Raw genomic sequence first — 26218 nt, forward strand, 5'->3', positions numbered from 1 at the left:
GCTCCTGAAGATGTCCTTGGATGCTGGGAAGGCTACTGATCAATAGTAATTGGCTTCAGATACAGAGCATTCACTACTGCTACAGTCTAAAGCAAAATCCTGCAGTCGCTGGAAGCATGACTCAACATAGAAACAACAGGAAATACACAGCAGGTCAGATAGAACATAGAACAGTCCAGCACAGTGTAGGTCCTTCAGCCCAGAATTTTGGGCTGTCTTTTTAACATACTCCAAGATCAATCAACTAGATGTCGATGTAGTGTATATGGATCTTAGCAAGGCATTTGACAAGTTACCCCTGCAAGGCTTATTGAGAAAGTAAGGGGGCATGGGATCCAAGGGGACATTGCTTTGTGGATCCAGATCTGGCTTGCCCACAGAAGGTAACGAGTGGTTGTAGACGGGTCATATTCTGCATGGAGGTCAGTCACCAATGGTGTGCCTCAGGGATCTGTTCTGGGATCCCTACTCTTTGTGATTTTTATAAATGACCTGGATGAGGAGGGATGGGTTAGTAAATTGGCTGATGACACAAAGGTTGGGGGTGTTGTTGATAGCGTGGTGGGCTATCAGAGGTTACAGCGGGACATTGATAGGATCCAAAATTGGGCTGAGAGTTCAACCCAGATAAGTGTGAGGTGATTCATTCTGGTAGGTCAAATATGACGGCAGAATATAACATTAATGGTAAGACTCTTGGCAGTGTGGAGGATCAGCAGGATCTTGGGGTCCGAGTCCATTGGCCACTCAAAGCCACTGCGCAGGATGACTCTGTGGTTAAGGCATACGGTGCACTGACCATCAATCATGGGATTGAGTTTAAGATCCGAGAGGTAATGTTGCAGCTATATAGGACCCTGGTCAGATCCCTCTTGGAGTATTGTGCTCAATTCTGGTCACCTCACTACAGGGAGGATGTGGAAACCATAGAAAGGGTGCAGAGGAGATCTATGAGGATATTGCCTGGATTGAGGAGCATGCCTTATGAGAATAGGTTGAGTGAGCTTGGCCTTTTCTCCTTGGAGCGACGAAGGATGAGAGGTAACCTGATAGAGGTGTACAAGATAATGAGAGGCATTAATCGTGTGGATAGTCAGAGGTTTTCCCCAGGTCTGAGATGGCTAACATGGGAGGGCATAGTTTTCAGGTACTTGGAAGTAGATACAGAGGAGATGTCAGGGGTAGGTTTTTTAAAATATATAAACGCAGAGAGTGGTGAGTGCGTGGAACGGGCTGCCAGTGACAGTGATGGAGGTGAAAACGATAGGGTCTTTTAAGAGACTCCTGGATGGCTACATGGAGCTTAGAAAAATAGAGGGCTATGGGTAAAGCCTAGGTAGTTCTAAGGTAGAACATGTTCGGCACAGCTTTGTGGGCTGAAGGGCCTGTATTGTGCTGTCGGTTTTCTATGTTTCTAATTCTTCTCTCCTAAATAGACCTCCATTATTCTTTAATCCATGTGTCTATCTAAGACTCTCTTAAGTGTATCTGTCTGCACCACCAGTCTGGCAGCATGTTTCATGCACCTATCATTCTCTGTGTAAAAATCTCTATCTCTCTGATTTCCTCCATTCACTTTAGAGTTATACCCCTCGTATTAGCCATTTATACTCTAGAAAAAGCCTCTGACTGTCCACGCTATCTATGCCTCTATCATCTTGCACACCTCAATTTAGTCACCTTTCATTCTCCTTCACTCCAAAGAGAAAGCCCCAGCTCACTCAACCTATCCCCATAAGACATGCCCTTTTATCCAGGCAAATCTCCTCTGCACCGTCCCTAGAGCTTCCACATCCTTTGCAATGAGGTGAGCAGAACTGAACACAATACCTCAAGTGTGGTTTGTCTAGAATTTTAGAGAGCTGCAACATTATCTTAAGGCTATTGAACTCAATCCGTCGACGTGAAGGCCAACACAACATGCACCTTTTTGACAACTTTATCAACTGGATGGCAACTTTGAGGGATCTATGGATGTGTACCACATACTCTGACAGCTCATTTCATATACAGATCACTCTTTGCCATCTCTCTTCGCTCCAGAGAAAAGCCATAGCTCACTCGAGCTTTCCACATAAGTCATGCTCCCTAATCCAGGAAGCATCCTGGAAAATCTCCTCTGCACCCACATCCTTCCTAATAACGTGCCCAGAACTGAACACCATACTCCAAGTGTAGTCTCACCAAGGTTTTACACAACCACAACCTATCACTACCCAGCTTCTTAACCTCATTCCCCACCACCTTCTGCTCATCCATCTTCCCCTCACCTGGTCTCACCTATCACCCACCAGCTTGTACCCCTTCCCTCCCCCATCTTATTCTGGACCCTTCCTCTTCAGTTCTGTTGAACTCTAATGCAACACACACAAAATGCTGGAGGAACTCAGCAGGTCAGGCAACATCTATGGACTGGAATAAACAATCAACTGATGTAGGGTCTGGGCCCGAAACATTGACTATTTATTCCCATGCTGTCTGACCTGCTGAGTTGCTCCAGCATTTTGTGTGTGTTGTGAAGAAATATCTAAAGTTACTATCTCTAAGCTAGTCCAGCTGACAAGGCAGCTAAATAAAACTGAAATATTCAGCAGTAGTGGGAGAGGATAAAGAGCTAAACACAAGAGATTCTGCAGATACTTGTTTCGGGCCTAGACATCAGGATTGGAAAGAGAGGGAGAAGATGTCAGAATAAAAAGGCAAGGAGAGGGGATGGAGGATAGCTACAAGGTGAGAGATGAAGCCAGAGGGGTAGGAAAGGTAAAGGGATGGAGAGCAAGGTGTCTGGTAGGAGAGGAGACAGTATCATAAGAGAAAGGGAAGGAAGTAGTAATAGGCAAATGAGAAGAGGTAAGAGGCCAGTGTGCGGAATAGAACTAGAGGGAAGGGGAAAGGATTTTTTTTACTGTAAGGAGATATCACTGTTCATGCCATCAGTTTGGAGGCTAGCCAGATGGAATACAAGATGTTGCTCCTCCACCCTGAGGGTGCCCCCATCATAGCACAAAAGGTGGCCATGAACCAACATGTCAGAACAGGAATGAGAATTGTAATTAAAACGTGAGGACAAAGAGTTCTCGTGTTTGCGATCCACTGTTAAGTTAAAGTTGAAGTTTGTCATCTGACTTGCATGTATACAACCAAACTGAGTATCATTCCTCTGGACCACAGTACACAAAATATATCAAACACAGCACATAAAAACAAAATATTACGATAACTAAGTTAATAAAATATAATTCAAAATGCATGTAGTGCACAGCACAGCTAAATGGTAAACAGCTCACTGTCCTAGTGATGGCAGGATATTCATGAGTCTCACAGCCTGAGAGAAGAGGTTATTACCCAGTCTGGCAGTCCTAGTCCTGATGATCCTGTACTTCCTTCCTGACTGATGGTAGGGATTGTCAACAATGTTTCAGGCCTGGGTAAATATCATAAATAGGGAGGAGGGAGACCCTGATGATCCTGTCAGTGGTTAGCAGATCCATATCCAGTGGCGAGTAGCAGACACAAGATAGTGAAACACTAACTTGAAATGTGATACCTCAGTGGCATCTGTTCCAATCTTACTCACACCGAGTGACAGTAAACAAGGATCAGTGGCAGAATGGAAATCAAACAGAAAATATTGAACAAGAAACACAAAATGCTGGAGGCAGTACACTCAGAGGTGGAGAGGGTCAGCAACTTTAAACTCCTTAGTGTTATCATTTCAGAGGATCAATCCTGGGCCTAGAATGCAACTGCCATTACAAAGAAATCACAGTAAGACCATAAGAACATAAAATGTAGGAGCAGAAGTAGGCCATTCAGCCCATCAAGTCTGCTCTGCCATTCAATCATGGGCTGATTCAATTCTTCCAGTCATCCCCACTCCCCATACCTTTTGATGCCTGGGCTAATCAAGAACCTACCTATCTCTGCCTTAAATACACCCAATGACTTGGCTTCCAGAGCTGCAACAAATTCCACAGATTTACCACCCCTTGACTAAAGTAATTTCTCCACATCTCAGTTCTAAAAGGACATCCTTCAATCCTGAAGTCGTGCGCTCTTGTCCTAGAATCCCCTACCATGGGAAATAACTTTGCCATATCTAATTTGTTCAGGCCTTTTAACATTCTGAATGTTTCTATGAGATCCTCCCTCATTCTCCTGAACTCCAGGGAGTACAGCCCAAGAGCTGCCAGACATTCCTCATACGGTAACCATTTCATTCCTGAAATTATTCTCACGAACCCTCTACAATATCAATATATCCTTTCTAAAATAAGGAGCCCAAAACTGCACACAATACTCCAAGTGTGGTCTCATGAGTGCCTTATAGAGCCTCAACATCACATCCCTGCTCTTATATTCTATACCCCGAGAGATGAATGCCAATATTGCATTTGCCTTCTTCACAATTGACTCAACCTGGAGGTTAACCTTTAGGGTATCCTGCATAAGGACTCCCAAGTCCCTTTTGCATCACTGCATTTTGAATTCTCTCCCCATCTAAATAATAGTCTGTCCGTTTATTTCTTCCACCAGAATGCACAACGATACATTTTCTAACATTCTATTTCATTTTTCATTTGCCACTTCTTTGCCCGTTCCCCTAAACTATCTAAGACTCTCTGCAGGCTCTTTGTTTCCTCAACACTACCCACTCCTCCTCGATACCTTTGTATTGTCGGCAAAATTAGCCAGAAGTCCATTAATACTGTAGTCCAAATCATTAACATACATCGTAAAAAGCAGTGGTCAAAACACCGACCCCTGTGGAACTACACTCGTAACCGGCAGCCAGCCAGAATAGGATCCCTTTATTGTCGCTCTCTGTTTTCTGCTGATCAGCCAATACTCCACTTATGCGAGTAACTTCCCTGTAATTCCATGGGCTCTTAACTTGCTAAGCAGCCTCATGTGCGGCACCTTGTCAAAGGCCTTCTGAAAATCCAAGTACACCACGTCTACTGCATCTCTTTTGTCTTCCCATGCTTGTAATTTCCTCCAAGAATTGCAGTAGATTTGTCAGGCAGGATTTTCCTTTCAGGAAACCATGCTGGCTTTGGCATATCTTGCTACGTGCCTCCAGGTATTCCATAACCAAATCCCTAACTATCAATTCCAACAACTTCCCAACCACTGCTGTTGGGCTAACAGGTCTATAGTTTCCTTTATGCTGCCTACCAACCTTCTTAAATAGCGGAGTAACATTTGCAATTTTCCTGTCATCCAGTACAATGCCAGAATCTATCGATTCTTGAAAGATCATCGTTAATGCCTCTGCAATCTTTCCAGCTACTTCCTTCAGAGCCCGAGGGTGCATTCCATCAGGTCCAGGAGACTTATCCACCCTCAGACCATTAAGCTTTCTGAGCACCTTCTCAGTTGTAATCTTAAACTTCACTTTCTGACACTCTTGAATGTCCGGTATACTGCAGACATCTTCCACTGCGAAGACTGATGCATAATACGAATTCAATTCCTCTGCCATCTCTGCATCTCTCATTACAATACCTCCAGTGTCATTTTGTATTGGTCCTATATCTACCCTTGACTCTCTTTTACCTTTTATATACTTAAACAAGCTTTTAGTATCTTCTTTGATATTAGTCACCAGCTTCCTCTCATAATTCATCTTTTCCTTCCAAATGACCTTCTTAGTTTCCTTCCGCAAGTTTTCAAAAGCTCTCCAACCCTCAATTTTCCGACTTGCTCTGGCTTCCTTCTATGCCCTCTTTTTTGCGTTTACTTTGGCTCTAACTTCACTTGTAAGCTATGGTAGTGTCCTTTTTCCCTTTGAAAACTTCTTATTTGGAATATATCTGTCTTGCAGTTCCCTCATTTTTTGCAGAAACTCCAGCCACTGCTGCTCTGCTGTCCTTCCTGCAAATGTCCCTTTCCAGTCAACTTCGGCCAGTTCCCCTTTCATGCTATTGTAATTTTCTTTATTCCACTGAAATACTGACACATTGGTTTTTATTTTTTCCCTCTCTCTCAAATTTCAAAGTGAACTTGATCATATTGTAATCACTGTTCTCTAAGGGTTCCTTAACCTTAAGCTCTCTTATCACCTCCAGATCATTGCACAACACCCAATCCAGCACAGCCGATCCCCTAGTGGGCTTAACAAGTTGTTCTAAAAAGCCATCACTTAGACAATCTACAAATTCTCTCTCAAGGTCCAGAACTGACCTGGTTTTCCCAATCCACTTCATGTTAGAATTCCAACAATTATCATGACATTGCCTTTCTGACATGCCTTTTCTATTTCCTGCTGTAATTTGTAATCCATATCCCGGCTGCTGTTTGGAGGCCTGTATACAACTGCCATTAGGGTCCTTTTACTCTTGCCATTTCTTAACTCAATCTATAGAGACTCTACACCTTCCAATCCCATGTCATCGCTTTCCAATGATTTAATATTATTTCTTATACACAGAGCCACACCACCACCCCCCTCGCCTACTAACCTATCTTTCTGATATACCATATGTCCTTGGATGTTCAGCTCCCAGTGGCAGCCATCCTTTAGCCAAGTTTCAGAGATGACCACAACATCATTCTTGCCAATCTGTAGCTGAATCCCAAGATTGTCTATTTTATTCCTTATGCTGCGTGGATTCAAATACAACACTCTCAGTCCAGTATTTGTTGCTTTCTGTTTTAACTGCACCACACCTCTATTGCCCTGTAGCTCATGCCACTGGCTTTGATTAAGCCACATCTCCTGAAAGCTAATGCCGTTACTTCCTCAGAATTTTGCGAAGATTTGGCATGATATCTAAAACTTTAACAAACTGCTATAGATTTGTAGTGGATAGTACATTGACTGGCTGCATCATAACCTGGAATGGAAACACTAATGCTCTTTATTGGAAAACCCTGTAAAAAAAAAGTGGAAAGGGGCCACCCCATCACGGATAAAGCCCTCCCTGCCATCGAGTACATCTACAGAGTGGTGTTGCAGAAAAGCAGCAACCATCATCAGGGAGCCCCACCACCCTTAACATACTCTCTTCTCACTGCTGCCATCAGGAAGGTGGCACAGAAACCTCAGGACCTAACCAGGCTCAGGAACAGTTATTACCACTCAACGATCAGGCTCTTGAAAATTTAACTTACCCCATCACTGTACTGTTCCTACAACCTATGGATTCACTTTCAAGGACTCTTCATCTCATGTTCTCTATATTTATTGCTTATTTATGATTATTATTAATTTTGTATTTGCACAGTTTGTTGGTTTTTGCACATTGGTTGTTGTCCACCCTGTTGGGTGTGGTCTTTCATTGATTTCTTGGATTTACTGACTAGGCCCGCAAGAAAACAAACCTCAGAATGTATATGGAAACATTTATGTACTTTGAACATACTGAACAACTGCATATACATATTGTGACCACTAAGAAAAATTCTGAACAGTTACATGTTTATAATAACTACTTAAAATAGATGGAGACAATGAATTGTTAAACTTCAAAGAAAACAACTATAAACAGACAGTTCCACCAAAGTATCTAAAATGCCTCAATCCCTATGCCTTACCTCGAAGTGAAAGCCTTCGCTAATGGCAAGGGCCCGGAGGATTTTGGAAGAGACAGTGGTGGCCAGCATGTACACGTTCTTCACATCACCTGGATCCAGATGCTCACTCCTCCAGCAGTGAAACATCCACCAGCCGAGAAGAGCCCCCAGCTCGTTGCCAGAGAAAATCTTCCACATGCCACTGCATCAAGACAGGAGAAGCAGGAAGCTTTAGATGGAGCTCAGTGTACTACTCTATGTGGTGAGGTAGAGCATGCTTTAGGTACCCAGGGGAGCCCAGTATGTCAGTCTGTGTAGTGAGGTGCAAAGGGATGCTAAGGTGTGAGAGAATGCCCTGGTAGTTGAAATTGCAGGGGCCCTGGTAGATATATTTAAAATGTCAGTATCTACAGGTGAGGTGCCAGAGGATTAGAGGATAGCTCATGTTGTTGAAGTTGTTTAAAAAAGGCTCTAAAATAAATCTGGGAAATTATAGGCCGGTAAGTTTGACGTTGGTAGTAGGTAAATTATTGGAAGGAGTACTAAGAGATAGGATCTACAAGTATTTAGATAGACAGGGAATTATTAGGGAGAGTCAACACAGCTTTGTGCATGGTAGGTCATGTTTAACAAATCTATAGTTTTTCAAGGAGGTTACAAGAAAGTGGATGAAGGGAAGGCAGTGGGTGTTGTCTACATGGACTTCAGTAAGGCCTTTGGCAAGGTCCCGCATGGGAAGATTCAGTCTCTAGATATACATGGTGAGGTAGTAAATTGGATTAGACATTGGCTCAATGGGAAAGTCAGAGAGTGGTAGTGGAGGATTGCTTCTCTGACTGGAGGCCTGTGACTAGTGGTGTGCCACAGGGATCAGTGCTGGGTCCATTGTTATTTGTCATCTATATCAATGATCTCGATGATAATGTGGTAAATTGGATCAGCAAATTTGCTGATGATACAAAGATTGGAGGTATAGTGGACAGTGAGGAAGGTTTTCAAAACCTGCAGAGGGATCTGGACCAGTTGGAAAATTGGGCTAAAAAATGGCAGATGAGACAAGTGTGAGATATTGCACTTTAGAAGGAAAAACCAAGGTAGAACATATAAGGTAAATGGTACGGCACTGAGGAGTGCAGTAGAACAGAGGGATCTGGGAATACAGATACAAAATTCCCTAAAAGTGGCATTACAGGTAGATAGGGTAGTAAAGAGAGCTTTTGGTACATTGGCCTTTATAAATCAAAGTATTGAGTATAAGAGTTGGAATGCTATGGTGAGGTTGTATAAGGCATTGGTGAGGCCGAGCTTGGAGTATTGTGTGCAGTTTTGGTCACTGAATTATAGGAAGGATATTAATAAGGTTGAAAGAGTTCAGAGAAGGTTCACAAGGATGTTGCTGGGACTTGAGAATCTGAGTTACAGAGAAAGGTTGAATAGGTTAGGACTTTATTCCTTGGAGCATAGAAGAATGAGGGGAGACTTGATAGAGGTATATAAAATTATGATGGGTACAGACAGTGTGAATGCAAGCAGGCTTTTTCCACTGAGGCTAGGGGAGAAAAAAACCAGAGGACAGGAGTTAAGGGTGAAGGGGGAGAAGTTTAAAGGGAACATGGGGGAGGGGGCGTCTTCACATAGAGAGTGGTGGGTGTGTGGAATGAGCTGCCAGATGAAGTGGTAAATGCGGGCTCACTTTTAACATTTAGGAAAAACTTGGACAGGTATATGGATGAGAGGTGTATGGAGGGATATGGGCCAGGTGCAGGTCAGTGGGACTAGGCAGAAAAATGGTTTGGCACAGCCAAGAAGGGCCAAGAGGCCTGTTTCTGTGCTGTAAAGTTCTATGGTTCTATAGTTAAGAGTCATAGAACACTACAGCAAAGAATCATACTGTTTGGCCCATCTGGTCCATGATGAACTGTTAATCTGCCTAGGCTCATCGATCTGCAGCCAGACTACACCCCTGCCATCCATGTATTTGTTCAAATTTCTCCACTAGTCTGGGAATTGCCATGGCAGTGCTCCATCAGGATAGACCAGAGAACTCGACTAGTAATGCATTATGGGTGGAACTGAGATATAAGAAAGGTATGACCACATTAATGGGGTTATACTATTGACCACTCAACAGTCCTAAGGATTTAGAGGAACAAATTTGCAAAGCGATTGCAGACTGTTGCGAGAAACATGGTTGTTATTGTAGGTGATTTTAACATTCCACACAATGACTGGGAAACCCATACTGTAAAGGGACTAGATGGGATAAAGTTTGTCAAATGTGTTCAGGAAAGCTTCCTTGATCAGTACCTAGATGTCCAACAAGAGAGTGTGTACTACTAGATCTGCTATTCGAAAATGACAGAAGTTTGTGTAGGGGAACACTTTGCATCCAGTGACCACAATGCCATTAGTTTTAAAGTAAATATGCAAAGAGATAGGTGTGATCCATGGGTTGAGTTTTTAAATTGGAGAAAGGCCAATTTTGATGGTATCAGAAATGATCTGGCAAGTGTGGATTGGGACAAGCTGTTTTCTGGCAAAGGTGTAATTGGAAAGTAGGAAGCCTTCAAAACCAAAATTTTGAAAGTACATAGCTTGTATGTGCCTGTCACAATGAAAGGTAAAGATAACAAATGTAGGAAAACTTGCTTTTTAAGAGATATTGAGGCCCTGCTTAAGAGAAAAGGAGGTGCATAGCAGGTATAGGCAAGTAGGAACAAATAAAATGTTATGAATATCATAAATGCAGGAGAACACTTAAAGAAATGAGGAAGCCTAGAAGGAAGAATGCAGACAAGCTGAAGGAGAATGCCAAAGGATTCTACAGATATGTTAAGAGCAAAAGGATTGCAAGGGATATATTTGGTCCTCTTGAAGACCAGAATAGTAATCCCTGTGTGCAGCCAAAACAGAGGGGGAAGATCTTAAATACATTCTTTGCATCTGCATTTATTCAGAAGACGGATACATGGAAGTGAGGCAAAGCAGCATCAACTTCATGGATCCTGTACAGATTACAGAGGAGGAGGTGCTTGCTACTGAGGCAAATCAGGGTGGATAAATCCCCAGGGCCTGACATGGCATTCCTTGGTTCCCTACTGGAGGCAAGTGTAGAAATTGTTGGGGACCTAGCAGAGATCTCCTTACCATTAGGAGAGATAGCAGAAGATTGGAGGATAGCCAATATTGTTCCACTCTTTAAAAAAGGCTCTAAACAGAAACCAGAAAATTATGGGCTGCTGAGTTTGAAATCAGTTGTGGGAAGGCTATTGGAAGGTACTCTATGGGACCGGATGGCTTTGTGCGTGGTAGGTCATGTCTAACTAATCTTGTAGAATTTTTCGAGGAAGTTACCAGGAAAATGGATGAAGGCAAGGCAGTGTATGTTGTCTACATGGACTTTAGTAAGGCATTTGACAAGGTCCCACATGGGAAGCTGGTCACCCGGCATTCATGATAAGGTAGTAAATTGGATTAGACATTATCTTTGTGGGAGAAGCCAGAGTGTGGTTGTAGAGGGCTGCCTCTCTGACTGGATGCCTGTGACCAGTGGTGGGCCTCAGGGTTTGGTGCTGCATCCTTTCACAAACACCAGAAAATCTCCAGATAGTGGAAATCCAAGCAACACACAGAAAATGCTGGAGGAACTCAGCAGGCCAGATAGCATCTATGGAAGGGTATAGTTGACGTTTCTGGCCGAGACCCTTCATCACAACTGGAGGGGGGGGAAAAAAAAAGAGGATTCTGAGTTAGAAGGTGGGGCGAGGGGATGAAGAAACACAAGGTGATAGGCCATCTCAAACCGGATCCCACTACAAAGCCCTCGCCCCACCTTCTTACTCAGATTCATCATCTTTTTTTTCTCTCCAGTCCTGATGAAGGGTCTCAGCCTGAAACGTCCACTGTACTCTTTTCCATAGATGCTGCCTGGCCTGCTGAGTTCCTCCAGCATTTTGTGTGTGGTGTTACGTCCTTTGCTGTTTGTCATCTAAATCAATGATCTGGATAATAATGTGGTTAACTGGATTAGCAAATTGCAGATGACACCAAGATTGGGGATGTAGAGGACAGTGAAGAAAGTTTCATTGCTTGCAGAGGGATCTGCATCAGCTGGGAAAATGGGCTGAAGAATGCAGATGGAATTCAATGCAGATAAGTGTAAGGGTTTGCACTTTGGTAGGCTAGGTCTTATACAGTAATAGTAGGGGACTGAGGAATGCGGTTGAACAAAGAGATCAGGGATCACAATTCCATAATTCGTTCAAAGTGGCGTCACAGGTAGATGGGGTTGCAAAGAAAGCTTTTGGCACACTGGCTTTCATAAATCAATGTTTGGAATGCTATGTTGAAGTTGTACAAGATGTTGGTGAGGCCTACTTGGAGAATTGTGCACAGTTTTGGTCACCTATCTACAGGAAAGATGTAATCAGGTTGAAACAATGCAGAGAAAATTTACAGGGCTGTTGCTGGGTCTGGAGGACTTGAGTAGGAAAGATTGAATAGGTTAGGACCATATTCTTTAAAACATTGAGAGGAGATTTGAAAATTGAGAAGAGATTTGAAAGATGTATACCAAAGTATGAAGGGTATAGACAGGGTAAATGCAAGCAAGCTTTTTCTACTGAGGTTGGGTGGGACTACAACCAGAGATCATGGGTTGAGGGTGAAAGGGGAGAACTTTAAGGGAAATATAAGGGGGAAACTTCTTCACTCAGAGGGTCGTGAGAATGTGGAACGAGCGCTCAGCACAAGTGCTGCATGCAAGCTCGATTTCAACACTTAAGAGAAGTTTGGATAGGTACATGGATAGTAGGGATATGGAGGGCTATGGTCCTGGTGTAGGTCGTTGGGAAAAGGCAGTTTAAATAGTTTTGGCATGGACTAGATGGGCTGAAAGGTCTGTTTCTGTGCTATACTTCTTTACGACTTTATGACCCTAAAAATTGAAATCAAACTCGCATCTACCACTTCCACTGACAGCTCGTTCCACACTCTCACCAGCCTCTGAGTGAAGTAGCTCTCCTTCAGGTCCCCCTGAAACATTTCACCTTTCACCCATGACCTCCAGTTGTTCACCCAACCTCAGTGGAAAATGCCTGCTTCCATTCACCCTCTCTCACCCTTCACAATTTTGTAACCCTAACCTTTTCCACTGAACTTCCTTTCAAATTTTAAAAGATGTACAAACCCAAAGTTTATTTAGCAGTTTTATCTTTTAGTGTGCAGAGTGCCCTGCAGTGACATACGGGGTCACCGTGCAGTTCCTGTGAAACCCCTACATTCCATGCATTGGTTCCAAAGGCCATGGCATTTAAATTGCATAGTCTGATCTATTTTGTCTAATCTTTTACCGATTATACTGTGTGCAGTGGTTGAGGGAGTAGTGTATTACCCTGACTTCTTGATTAAACTGTTGGGTCTCCTATTTACATTCCACATTTAATTAGAACATACTAAAGTCCAGCAGAGTACAGGTCCTTCAGTCCACAATATAGTACCACCCCTTTAACCTACTCCAAGATCAGTCTAATCCTTCCAAATCACATAACTCTTCATTTTTCTATCATCCATGTACATATCTAAACAGTCCTGCCAAAGGGTTTTGGCCCAAAACGCCAACTGTACTTTTTCCCCACAGATGCTGCCTGGCCTGCTGAGTTCCTCCAGTATTTTGTGTGTGTTGCTCAGATTTCCAGCATCAGATTTTCTCTTGTTTTAAATGTCCCTAGTGTTTCTGCCTCTACCACTGCTCCTGGTGGTACATTCCATGCACTGATCACTGAGTAAAAAAAAAATCCCGGACATTCACCTCCTCCCCCCATACTTTCCTCCAACTGTCTTAAAACTACGTCCCCTTGCATTAGCCATTTCTGCTCCGGGAAAAACATCAATGGCTCACTACCTATGCCCCTTATCATCTTGTAAATATCTATCCAGTCACCTTTCGCCTTCCTTTGCTCTCAAGAAAAAAATCCTAACTTACTTAACTGAACCTCGTGAGATATGCATAATTAACAGCATACATTGGATATTCAGTTGAGTGCAATTGTTCTAAAGCTGGAAACACACCAGACAGCTTACCAACAGGGAACTGCATGGCTAACATGGGAGATCAGCTGGCCAAAGGATAATCCCAAGATGGGAGATGTAGATGTTTACATCTACAAAGCACCAGTAGTTGGAACTGGAATGCAAACCTCTGACAGGAATGAGAATTGAACATAAAGAGACTTCTTTTTAAATTACAGGTTGCATGAGATACAGTTGCCATCAGATACAACCATTCAGAAATGGCACTGCAGCAGGAGGACATTCAGTACCTCATCCATGCACACAAAATGCTAGAGAAACTCAGCAGATCAGGCAGCATCTATGAAAATGAATAAATAGTCAATGATTCAGGCTGAGACCCTTCATAATTTATTCCCCTCCATAGATGCCACCTGACCTGCTGAGTTCCTCCAAGATTTTGTGTGTGTTGTTCTGGATTTCCAGCATCTACAGAATCTTCGTTAGTGCATGCCTTGTCTATGTTAGCTTCTGAATGAGATACCTGACTGGTCCAACTATTTCCATTCAGAGAGTTCTGGATGAAATCTGTGCCTTCCTGCAGAGATGACATCATCACTCCTGTAATACTATTTAATTCTGCCACACTGTAGCTCCTCCTTATCTGACACAACCTTCTTTATTTATTCCTATAAGACAAAGGAGCAGGATTAGGCCATTTGGCCCATTGAGGCTGTCCACCATTCCATCATTATCCCTCAACCCCTTTCTCTTGCCTTCTCTCCATAAAGTTTGCACCCATACTAATCAAAAACCTATCAACCTCTGCTTTAAATACTGTATACCAAATGACTAGGCCAATACTGCTGTCTGTGACAATAAATTCCACATTCACCACCCTCTGACTAAAGAAATTCCTCCTCAAAATAGATTTGATTAGTCCACTGGTCTCTCTCATTTTATTGTCCTGTTACTGTTTTCCCTTGTACTAACTCAATGCATTGATGCAATGAATTTATCTTTTCAAAATCACAAGACAAAGGAGCAGAAGTAGGCCATTTGGCCCATTGAGTCTGCTCCGCCACTCCACCATGAGTTAAACTATTCTCCTGTCTAGTTCCAATTTCCGGCTCTGTGTGAACAGTATCCGAGAAAAGCTTTTCACTGTACCTTGTCATGATGATAAACAAATTTATCAATTTTAAATGAAAACTGCTGCTCCTTCTCCATTAGCCTAGAATATTACATTGCTTTTTCATTAGAACACAGAGCATAGAAATCTATAGCACAATCCAGGCCCTTCAGCCCACAATGTTGTGCTGACCATGTAACGTACTCCAGAAACTGCCGAGAATTTCCCAACTACATAGCTCCAAGTACTTATCTAAGAGGCTCTTAAAAGACCCTATTGTATCCACCTTTACCACCTTTGCTGACAGTGCATTCCATGCACCTGCCACTCTCTGTGTGGAAAAATGTACCTCTGACATCCCCCCTTGTACCTACTTCCAAGCACCTTAAAACTATGCCCCCTCGTGTTAGCCATTTCAGCCCTGGGAAAAAGCCTCTGACTATCCACATGATCGATGCCTCTCATCATCTTATACCTATCTCATCGTCTTGACCTTTCAGGTCACCTCTCATCCTCCGTCGCTCAAAGGAGAAAAGCCCAAGTTCGCTCAACCTACTCTCGTAAGGCATGCTTCCCAATCCAGGTAACATCCTTGTAAATCTCCTCTGCACTCTCTCTATAGTATCCATAACCTTTCTGCAGTGAGGTGACCGGAACTGATCCAAGGAGGGTCTAATTAAGTGGGGTCATTCTTTACATTCAAAGTTGATGCTTTCAGTATTGTTCAATAACATACCCACATATCAATCAATGGAACTGTTGCGCTCATGTGATCCTCTGGGGTGGTATCCAATAATTGTGGGACTTCCTCACTTAACTCTGGCCCTCTCTCTCCAGTAGCAGAAGAATCCTACACTGTCATTCTTCCCCACCAAGCCTTTACGTTGGCTGAACCGAGCTTCAGTGCGTCCCTCAGCACCTACTCCTGAAGCTGGGAAAGTGTCAGTCAGCAGCTTTCCCCCACGGACATTTCGACGTGCTGGCAGACCAAAGAGAGTCTTTCATCAAGTTGATGATCTGCCAGCAGTGCTTGATGTCCATCGCTGTGTGTCTCACCCTAGAAACAGCCCATAGTTCAGAGTTCTCTGTCACGCAGCTACCTGGGGTGAATCATGATATAGACCCTTGCAACTTTCTCCACACCCTCTTCACAAACCCACAGTCCACAAAGAGGTGAGCTACCATCTCTCCTTCACTACAGTCATTCTAAGGAGGTAGCAGGTTGTGGGCGCGATGCTCTGGGCATGCGGAAAGGATCTGACTGGGAGGGCCACTCCCACCATCAGCCAACTTTCCTCACTGTCCACTACACCTCCAATCTTTGTATCATCAGCACCCCACTACGTCCATTGAGTCCTTCTCGTGTAGTGTCTGCAGGACGTTCCATGCTGACCACTGCCTAAAGAGGCAGAACAATGCTTTACAGTACCAGTGACCTGCCTGTAAGGGGTCAGTATACTTTCCCTGTGACTGCTGGGGTTTCCTCTGGGTGCTTCAGTTTCCTCTCACAGTCCAAAGGTGTATCAGTTGATAGGTTAATCTGTCATTGTAAATTGTCCTGTGACTAGGCTAGGGTTAAATTGGGGGTTGCTGGGCAGTGCAGCGCAAAGAGCTGGAAGGGCCTACTCTGTGCTGTATCTCAATAAATAATGGACCTGTGACAAAGGTGTTGGTCAGGTATCTAATAAAGTTCATGTGTACATGAACAGCGCTGCTTTACTTCAAGTATTAAAATGTTTGTTTAGGCATCAAGGTACAATACTTACTCCTCTTGCTGTTCTGCCACAGCCAGTCTATCTGCATCAGGATCTGTAGCCAATACGATCCGAGCCCCTTCTTTCTCTGCCAGCTTGATTGCAAGAACCTAAAAAGGGTGACAGCAGGGCATAGTCACATTGGGTGAAGTCCAATTTACAGTGAAGATTCAATACAGAATGGAGCAATGCAGATAGAGAGAGGGTGATTCTTACACCAAGTCCCATTGGCACAGGAGACCATCCACACGTGAACTAAATTAACAAGGCCGGTATAAACACCCAATGGACTCCTACTGTCACTATACTATACAAGCAGTGGGACAATTTTGTTGCTCATCTTCTGCACACCAATTAGTTCTTGGCTCAAAATGTTGACTGTTTATTCCCCTCCATAGATGCTAACTGACTGCCGAGTTCCTCCAGCATTTGTATGTCTTTCCAATTAGCTTCACTTCCAAGTACATGACATACCTCAGAAATGGCAGCAAAGCAATACTAAATATTTCAGATTTACACAAGCTCCCAGTGTTAACACATTTTTATTTGAGTAATAGATACTACAGCACAGAAGCAGGACCTTAGGCCTATTTAGACTGTACTGACCTAGTCCCAATGACCCACAGCTAGATCATTGCCCTTTCATGTACCTAGCCAAACTTTTCTTAAATGTTGAAATCAAACCCACATCCACCACTTCTGCTGGCAGCTCGTTCCACACTCCAAGTGAAGTTTCCTTTTGGTTCCCCTTAAATATTTCACCTTTCACTCTTAACCCATGATCCCTAGTTCTAGTCTTACCCAATCCAACCTCAGTGGGAAAACCCTACTTGCATTTACCCTATCTATACCCCTCATAATTCTCTGTACCTTTATCAAATCACCTCTCATTCTCCCACACTCCAGGGAATAAAGTCCTAAATTATGGAGGGCTATGTAGGAGAGAAGTATTAGATTGATCTTAGAGTGGGTTAAAAGGTCTGTAACTATGTTCTACTGTTCTATAATCTAACTTATTCAACCTATCCTTATAAATCAGGTCCCAAGGATTTTGAGGCTATTGTTTTGAGCATCTTCTAAATTTCCATTCAGGAAATCAATGATGTTGACATGCCATGGCCATCATTTGCAGATTACTTCTGCAAGCTCTAGAGAGGCAACATTGAACTTTGTTAAAAGGCTGCTGTCTCCCAAGACATGGGCACTAGCCTCCCGAGCATCGTGGACACCTTCAAAAGGCAATACGTACGGTAAAAAGATGGCATCGATCATTAAGGACCCCCATCACCCAGGACATGCCCTTTTCTCATTGCTACTGTCAAGGAATAGGTACAAAAGTCTGAAGACACACACTCAATGTTTTGGGAACAGTTTCTTCTCCATGGCCAGCAGATTTCTGAATGGACAATGGAGACATGATCATTACCTCTATTTTTTTCCTGCATTATGTATTACAATGTACTGCTGCCACAAAACGAAAAAATTTCACAACATGTACCAGTGTATTAAATATGATTCTGATTTCACAATACTTTCCAGGATCTGCCAGGCATGTTTTGGGACCGTGACCCTTCCTTCATGCTGGACTTCCGCCAGCATTTCAGTGTGTGTTGCTCTGGATTTCCAGCATCTGCAGAATCTCTTGTAATAAGTGTAGCTGCAGTTGATTAGCATACACAAGTTAGAGAAACAAAAGAGAACAAATCAACTTAAAAATACTTTACCGAGGGAAACAGCGGCTAACTATCAGTACCCAGCCTAGTGTGTCTGACTTAAGTAATTTGGGAAGGTAAATAGCTTTGAGGGAATGCTGTGCTCTGTACTCCTGGTAGCTGTTTTAAGTTTTGCTAGCTGCAGATTGGGATTTACTAAGGAACCAACCAGCATAAAGTTGACACAAACTGCTGCTAGGTCAGATCCTGCAAATGTTTTACAGGGGTTATTAATGACTGGATACAGGGTCTATTTCACTAGTTGAACTATGGGCAGTGTAAGAATGTTTATTCAATGAAATGATTGTATGTAGAGTGATATACGAAAATCAGACATTTCTAACTTCCTGGGAGACTGACTTGCAGATGGTTCTCAGGAATTAATCTCTTATCTAACTGAGGGACTGTGTAGTTAGATTTACTTTATTGCTGGAAACTAGAACAGACTGTTTATAAAGAGTTTAAAGATTAGCTTTATTTACATGTACATCAAAGCAAACAGTGAAATGTATCATTGTGTCAAATCAAATTAGCAAGGATTGTGCTGAGCATCCACTAGTGTCACCAAGCTTCCATTGTCAACATAGCATACCCAGAATTCACTAACCCTAACTTGTACGGCTTTGGAATGTGGGATGAAACCGGTGCACTTGAAGGAAGTCCATGTGGTCACAGGGAGGAATTGAACTCTGATTGGTGATTGTTGGCACTGTAAAGTGCTACGCTAACCACTACATTACTGTGCTGCCCAATTATGCCAATTATACATTTTACTTAGAGATGAAGGGTGGAACAGGCTCTTCCACCCAGCTATTTAACCCTAGACTAATCACCGGAAAAATTGCAATGACCAATTAATCTACTAACCCATACACCTTTGGACTGTGGGAGGAAACTGGAGCACCTGGCAGAAACCTATGTACTTCATGGGCAGGTCGTACAAAATTCTTACAGATGGCACAAGAGTCGAACTTCGAACTCTTAACACCCCGAGCTGTCATACTATCACACTGACTGCTATGATACTGTGGCACCCCTGTGTACTTGGGCCACAGCTCTGCATAAGTAATGACAGAGTGTAACTGCAGTTTATTATGCTGACTGTACAAGAGGGTCCCACAGACACACTCATTAGGAATTGTGCTGTGGTCACTCTAATGCTTTATACTGTCAATGTTAGGGCTGTTGTAACAATCCTTTCACTCCTTGATAGTTACTTTCTGCTTGTTTTGAAGCATTTACTTCATTTAGGAGTGAGAAGTTACTGAAGAAGACCAAAGAAAGTGTACTCCATGTCTTCATGTTTCTTCGGGCAGGGCAGCAAGCCAAGGCAACTGCTCCTCCGTCTGTCTGACCTGTGACATTTGCAAAAGGTCTTTGTAGGCAATGGCAGGAGATTGAATTTCTGAAGTCAAAACTCCACTGAAAATCACCAGACCACAGAGTTTAATCACTTTACCCACAAATATTATTTGACCATTTGAATTTAAACTTAAACCTAATGCAATATCCAAATGAAATCAGCTAACAAGGAGGAAAGTTAGACAAAACACAAAAGATCTGAGGAATAGAAATTCAAGCAGTCTGAGCCCTTTCACTATGGTTGGTCTCCACTCTTCAGACCATCTCAAATTAGTCAAACCACCTTGCCAAAGAAAATCTAACAATCTTGTTCATGGATACAATCTACATAGCATCCATGCCAGGACCATCAGACAAAAACAGATACTTACCCAAGCAGTGAGGCTGATCAACACCTCCACTCACTAACCCACCCCTCTACACCCTCTACCACCACTACTATATCATTTCCTGTCAGAGGCATCTTATGTATAGACACTCCTGTGCCTAGTGTCACTTTATGGATGTACAATCAATCTATGTGACAAGCTATCTTATGCATTTATATTTATTATTGTGTTCTTTATCTTATTATGTTTTTTTGTACTGCATCGGATCTGGAGTAACAATTATTTTGCTCTACTTTACTGGAAGTGATAATAAACACTATTAAGCAACCTTAAATGTTCTCAACCACTGATCATCTAATGCTAACTGGGTTAGAGATGTTAAACAATTTACAACCACTTTTGTTATTACATTAAAAACCAATATTCTGAAACCAATGACCCAGAACACTGACCTCTAGTTGAAAGATGAATTGAGTGAACTAGAGCTTTTCTCTTTGGAGTGAAGAAGGATGAGAGGTGTCTTGATAGAGGTGTACAAGGTGATAAGAGGCATAGATAGAGTAGACAGCCAGAGACCTTTCTCCCAGGGCGAAGATGGCTAATATGTGAGGGCATAATTTTAAGATGATTGGAGGAAAGTATACGCAGGATTGTCAGAGGCAGCTTGTCTTTTTTTTTAGAAACAGAGTTGTGGGTGTGTGGAACTTGCTACCAGGGTGGTGGTAGAGGCAGATACGTTTAAGGGCATATAAGAAACTCTTAGGTAGCTACATGAATGATAGAAAAAAAATGGAGGGCTATGTGGTAGGGAAGTGTTAGAGTCTTGGAGTACCTGAGATTCTACTTCTGAAAAAAAAATCCCTCCTTTCCCCTTCCTTTATTCCTTAATCTGGTTTAATACGTCTTCTCACCTGCCCAACACCTCCCCCCGGGTCCCCTCCTCCTTCCCTTTCTCCTATGGTCCATTCTCCTCTCCAATCAGATTCCTTCTTATTCAGCTCTCCATCTTTCCCACCCAGCTGGCTTCACCTATCACCTTCTAGCTATCCTCCTTCCACCCCTGGCACCTTTTTATTCTGACATCATTCCCCTTCCTTTTCCAGTCTTGAAGAAGGGTCTCCACTCAAAATGTCAACAGTTTATTCATTTGCATAGATGCTGCCCAACTTGCTGAGTTCCTCCAGCATTTTTGTGTATGCTGATCTTGGAGCAGGTAGTGCAGTGATCAGCGCGACACTATTACAGCTCAGGATGTTCTGGAGTTTGGAATTTGGAGTTCAATTCCAGTGCCATTTGTAAGGAGTTTATACATTCTCCCTGAGAATGCACGAGTTTCCTCCCACAGTCCAAAGATACACTGGTTAGTTAGTTTGTCACTGTAAATAGTCCTGTGATTAGGCTAGATTTAAACAGGTGGGTTACAGGGCAATGTGGCTCAGCAGGCTGGATGGGCCTGTTCTGTGCTACAACTCTAAATAAATAAACTTGAGTCAAAGGGCCTGTATTGTGCTGTGCTCTTCTAGATTCTATATGAAACCCCTGTCTGAAAAAAAACTTCCCAGTATTTCTGTCAAGTCCTTTTGTATGTTCCAGTTAGATCAGCTCTCCATCTTCTAAACTCTAGACAGGGCAGCCTGACTAAATTTACTTCTCTCTTCATTGTATGATTGTTCCATCCAAGGAGCTTATACTGTGCAGTTTATAATTTCCTCAGATCCTTTATTTCAATATTATGTTCCTGCCTCTCCCTATTCCCTACATACTCAATTGTGATGAAGTCTCCCGTACCTGAAAAGTTAAAGGTTTCTCTAATGAAAAATGGGGGACTGAAAGAGAAAAAGGACTGGATTTCTTATAGTGGCATTGAGATAGCTGGGTTAGATCATATTAGCATTGTTACATCCCCTGTGGGTATCTTGTGACTGTTTTATGACCATGATGTAATTGAGTATCTGGTGATCATGATGTAATGGTCTTGTGATGGTGGGGTGATGTATTTTCCTGCCAGTGAGAGATCACATGATGTATTTTCTTGCCAGTGTGAGGTCACATGATATAATTTTCCCACCAGTGTGAGGTCATGTGATGGCCTGTTCCAACAGGTATAAAACGGGGAAAGCCTGCTGTGACGCAGGAGTTTTTGTTGGGACGTCATTTAAGTCGTCCGTTACTCCGTTATGCTGCGTATTTGGTTTCATGACGCAGTTTTGTTTTAAAGTGGAGTTTTAATTCTTACTGTAAGGTACATTGTTGTTGTGATGGCAGTTTTGAAAATCACTGCCAGTTATGTTTGATGTATCTTCGATTTAATTTGCAATTCAGTTGGAGAGTGAAGAATTTATCAAAGTATGGAAACCCGAAGGATCCAGTCAAGTTGGTGTCGCCGGTGGTTTAATACAGGATTGACCTTATTGGATCTTCGTTCAGGAAATAGTAACTTGCATCCGAGATAGCCCCTGCATTGTAAGAGCAGAAAGGGTTGGACTCTTTCAGAAACCCTCAGAAAGGGTTAGTGTTATTTGACAAGGAAAAGGTCAGTTCTTTCAAGCTGTTTTTATTTCCTTCATTGTGAGTCTTTCTGGCAAGACATATTTTGTCTAGGATCTGCAGTAACGTCATGTTGTCGAGGAATTAGTTACTTCTGGAAAGTCTCTCGTAATTGACTGTATAAGTCATTTGGACTTCCGCATCTACCACTTTAAGAACTGTGTTCGCATTTATCACTTTAAGAACGGTTTGAGTTGCCGTATAGCAGTTAACTTCTGGCTAAGTTAGTTGTTTGTTTACTTATCATTTTTATTGAGCAGAGTTTAATAAATGTTTATTTATTTATAAAAAAAACCTGTCTCAATTTTATATTCATCATTGCCATATCATAACAGCATACAATAATAAAACACAGAAACAGGCCATTCAGCCCAACCAATCTATTCCAACCACATACTCCCTGCTATTCGCAGTTACCCACATTCACCCTGTAACCCTCCATCCTGTCCATGTATCTATACAAAAGCACCTTAAATCTTGCAATTGTATCCATCTCACCACTTCTTCTGACAGCTCATTCCAGATATGCACTACCCTCTGTGTAAAGAAGCCACCTCTTTGGTCATTTTAAATCTCTCCCCTATCATCTTGTATCTGTGTTATCTAGTTTTGGACTCCCCCAACACTGCAGAAAAGACTATGACTGTCCACATCTGTAAGTGTCTATCTTATAAGTTTCTCATTCTCCTTTGTTACAGGGTATGAGGATGCAGCACAACCAACTTCTCCCCAAAACTCAGGCTCTCTACTCAGGGGCAGTTCTCTTTTGAGTGAAGGAGAATGAAAGATGACTTGGAGATGTACAAGATGATAAGTGGACAGCTAGAGACTTTTTCCCCAGGGTGGAAATGGCTAATATGAGAGGGCATAATTTTAAGGAGGTTGGAAGAAAGTATAGAGGGTATGTCTGAGATAGTTTTTTTTTTAAACACAGTGAGTATGGTAGGTGCATGGACCTTGCTGCTAGGGGTGGTGAAAGAGGCAAATACATTAGGGACATTCAAGAAACTCTTAGATAGGCATGTGGATGAAAAGAAAATGAAAGTCATGGGGAAGGAAGAGTTAAATTGAGCTTGGAGTAGGTTGAAAAGTCATGGCTGAAGAGCCTGTACTGTTCAACGTAGGAGGAAACTGGAGCACCTGAGGTTAAACCCATGATGGTTACAAGGAGAACACACAAACTCCACACAGCTAGCCGCAGGGCTCTGGCTCTCTGTACCTGTGAAGCAGCAGGTCTACCCTTTGCATATCTATTTTAGAGATATAGATAGTAACAAACTGGTCCTTCCAGTCCAGCAAGCCTGTGTCATCCATCTATACTCATCTGTCCAATTCATCTGCTAACCCACATGTCTTTGGGCTGTAGGAGGAAACCAGAGGACACTGATGAAACCTACGTACTCACAGAGAAGAACATACAAACTCCTTACATGCAGTGGTGGGACTTGAACCTGGGTTGCTGGCACTAAGCTGCTACAGAATCTCTCCATCGGCTATCATTACATTATTACAAAGTAAATCTATCCTGATGTACAAATGATTGAAGCAATAAACTTTTGTTTAGAAAACAGGAAAGAAATATTATTACCAGCACACATTCTCCCTCCTCTGGATTGGGGCACTTGACAGTAGAAAACTCGGGATCTGGATCCTTCTGTTCTGGAACAGGTATGGGAGGAACGAAGCCAAATGCCTTGAACGCTGCCTGTACATACTCATGGCCAACTCCATGGAAAGAAGTGTGCACAAACTTGAGAGGCGTCTTGCTGTTAAGCTCTCTAAATGGATGAAACAAGCATCTTAACATTGGCAGGTGTTAAAGTCAAACTTATGTTAAGGATAAGAGAATAAAGAAAAATGAAGAAGTTAGACAAATATAACTGCAATGACACACTCTGGAACTCAGCAGGTCAGACAAGTTGGATTCTGATGTCTTTAAATCAAAGGTTCTTTCAGAAATCAGGAAAAAGGCACAAAACTTATTGCTTCACAATCATTGTATTAAGTTGATTAAACAAAGTAAAAAGCAGAAGCTGGTTGCAGAAGGTCTAAAGACAAAGAAACTAAGATGCTAGGATTAAGATGATGCTCAGCATAGAGCAGCTCTCATCTACACAGATAAGGAAAATTCTGTTCAAGTTGCTGTTTCTCCATGTGGGTGCTCTGTTAATATTTCTACGAGGGAAGGGGTTGGGATTGTCAGTGGGACTGATGTCTTTCCACTATAAATTTTTTTATGGTTATCAAGAGAACAAATCTCAGTTGCATTCTGCACACATACTTTCATAATAAAATGAACCTTTGAACCTTTAGACAAGGGACAACCAATGAGAAAGTCATTATTCAAATAATGCAGAACAAAGATTCCAGAGCTTTCCATAATTATAGCAACATAACCACTACGCTCACACTGAACAACTGCATATGCACACTGTCAACACTAGGGAGCACATTAAGCGATTGCTTGTTTACAAGTTATTATATAAAATACAAGCAGAAAACTGAATGCTAGACTGCAAAGAAAGCAAAAATTAAACAGCTGAATCCAACAGGCAGCATCTGTGGAAAGGAATGAAGAGTTTGGTTATGGGCTGTGACCATTCCTCCATATTGGAGTTCCTTTAGCATTTTGAGTGTTTCCAGCATCTGCAGAATCTCCTGTGACAAGTATAATTGCAGTTTATTATCATACTCAAGCTATAGAAACAAATGAGAACAATTTAGCTTTCAGAAGAATCTTATACAGGGCACCACCAGCATTTGTCAGTAACAGATTTTTTTTTAAGATGTCAAAGTAGGTGGGAAAGGTAACAGGAGATGGGAGAGGAAAGAAAAGTGGTGGAGAACTTTGGATATATATATATATATATATATACACACACGCAGTGGCCACAAAATGTATGTTGTGGTCTTCTGCTGCTGTAGCCCATCCACTTCAAGGTTCAATGTTCTGTGTGTTCAGAGATGCTCTTCTGCACGCCATTGTTGTGCGCAGTCATTTGAGCAACTGTCACCTTCCTATCAGCTTGAAACAGTCTGGCCATTCTCCTCTGACCTCTCTCATTAACAGGGCATTTTTGCCCACAGAGGGACCACTCACTGGATGTTTTGTTTTTGATTTTTTTTCATCATTCTCTGTAAACTCTGAGACTTGTGCATGAAGATCCCAGATCAGCATTTTCTGGGACACTCAAACCACCGCACCTGGCACCAACATTCAATCCACAGTCAAAGTCACTTAGATCATATTTCTTCTCCATTCTGATGTTTCGTTAGTACAACAACTGAACCTCTTGATCATGTCTGCATGCTTTTATGCATTGAGCTGCTGGTTCGATATTTGCATTAATGAGCAATTGTATAGGTGTACCTAATAAAGTAGCCACTAAGTGTATATGCAGTAATTTAATGAATGAGGTAAATCCTTTGGTTGAGTTGGCCTTAGACGCAAATGGCACATTTCACTGTATGTTTCGATGTTCATTTCATTAATTAATCTCAGTTTACAATTATCCCAATGAAATGGAGAGATACGAAGGTGACTGTTCACCTGATCTATGTTCTTCACCATTTTACAAAGATTTGTAAAATAATTATGGGCAAGGATAAAGTGAGTGACAGGGGAATCTAAAACTGGAGGCATAGAGGTTTAAAGTAAGAGGGGAAAGGTTTAGATTTGAAGGGCAAGTTTTTCTATACACAGTGTTGTGGGTATATGGAATGAGCTGTCAGAGGAAGTAATAGAGATGAGAACAATTACAATATTTAAGTGTTTTTCCTTCGAGTGCTCTGGTTTTCTCCCACAGAGCAAAGACATACCAGTTAATAGGTTAATTGGTCATTGTAAACTATCCT

General features: G+C 42.3%; 1 protein-coding gene across 3 annotated transcripts in view; it reads right to left on the reverse strand.

Moving 5' to 3' along the window:
* The window catches only part of pgm2l1 (phosphoglucomutase 2-like 1), a 158551-nt gene that overhangs the window by 40508 nt on the left and 91825 nt on the right, over positions 1–26218 (reverse strand). For all 3 annotated transcript variants that reach the window (XR_009511050.1, XM_059963567.1, XM_059963566.1), the window contains exons 7-9: positions 23952–24141; positions 16426–16523; positions 7540–7720 (exon numbers count right to left, since the gene is read on the reverse strand). Coding sequence is in view for 2 of the 3 variants with exons in the window: in XM_059963567.1 (XP_059819550.1) it covers positions 7540–7720; positions 16426–16523; positions 23952–24141 (469 nt within the window). In the remaining variant the exon portion in view is untranslated. The remainder of the gene's footprint in view (positions 1–7539; positions 7721–16425; positions 16524–23951; positions 24142–26218) is intronic.

The sequence above is a fragment of the Hypanus sabinus genome, chromosome 3, assembly GCF_030144855.1.
Source record: "Hypanus sabinus isolate sHypSab1 chromosome 3, sHypSab1.hap1, whole genome shotgun sequence".
NCBI classification, from domain to species: domain Eukaryota; kingdom Metazoa; phylum Chordata; class Chondrichthyes; order Myliobatiformes; family Dasyatidae; genus Hypanus; species Hypanus sabinus.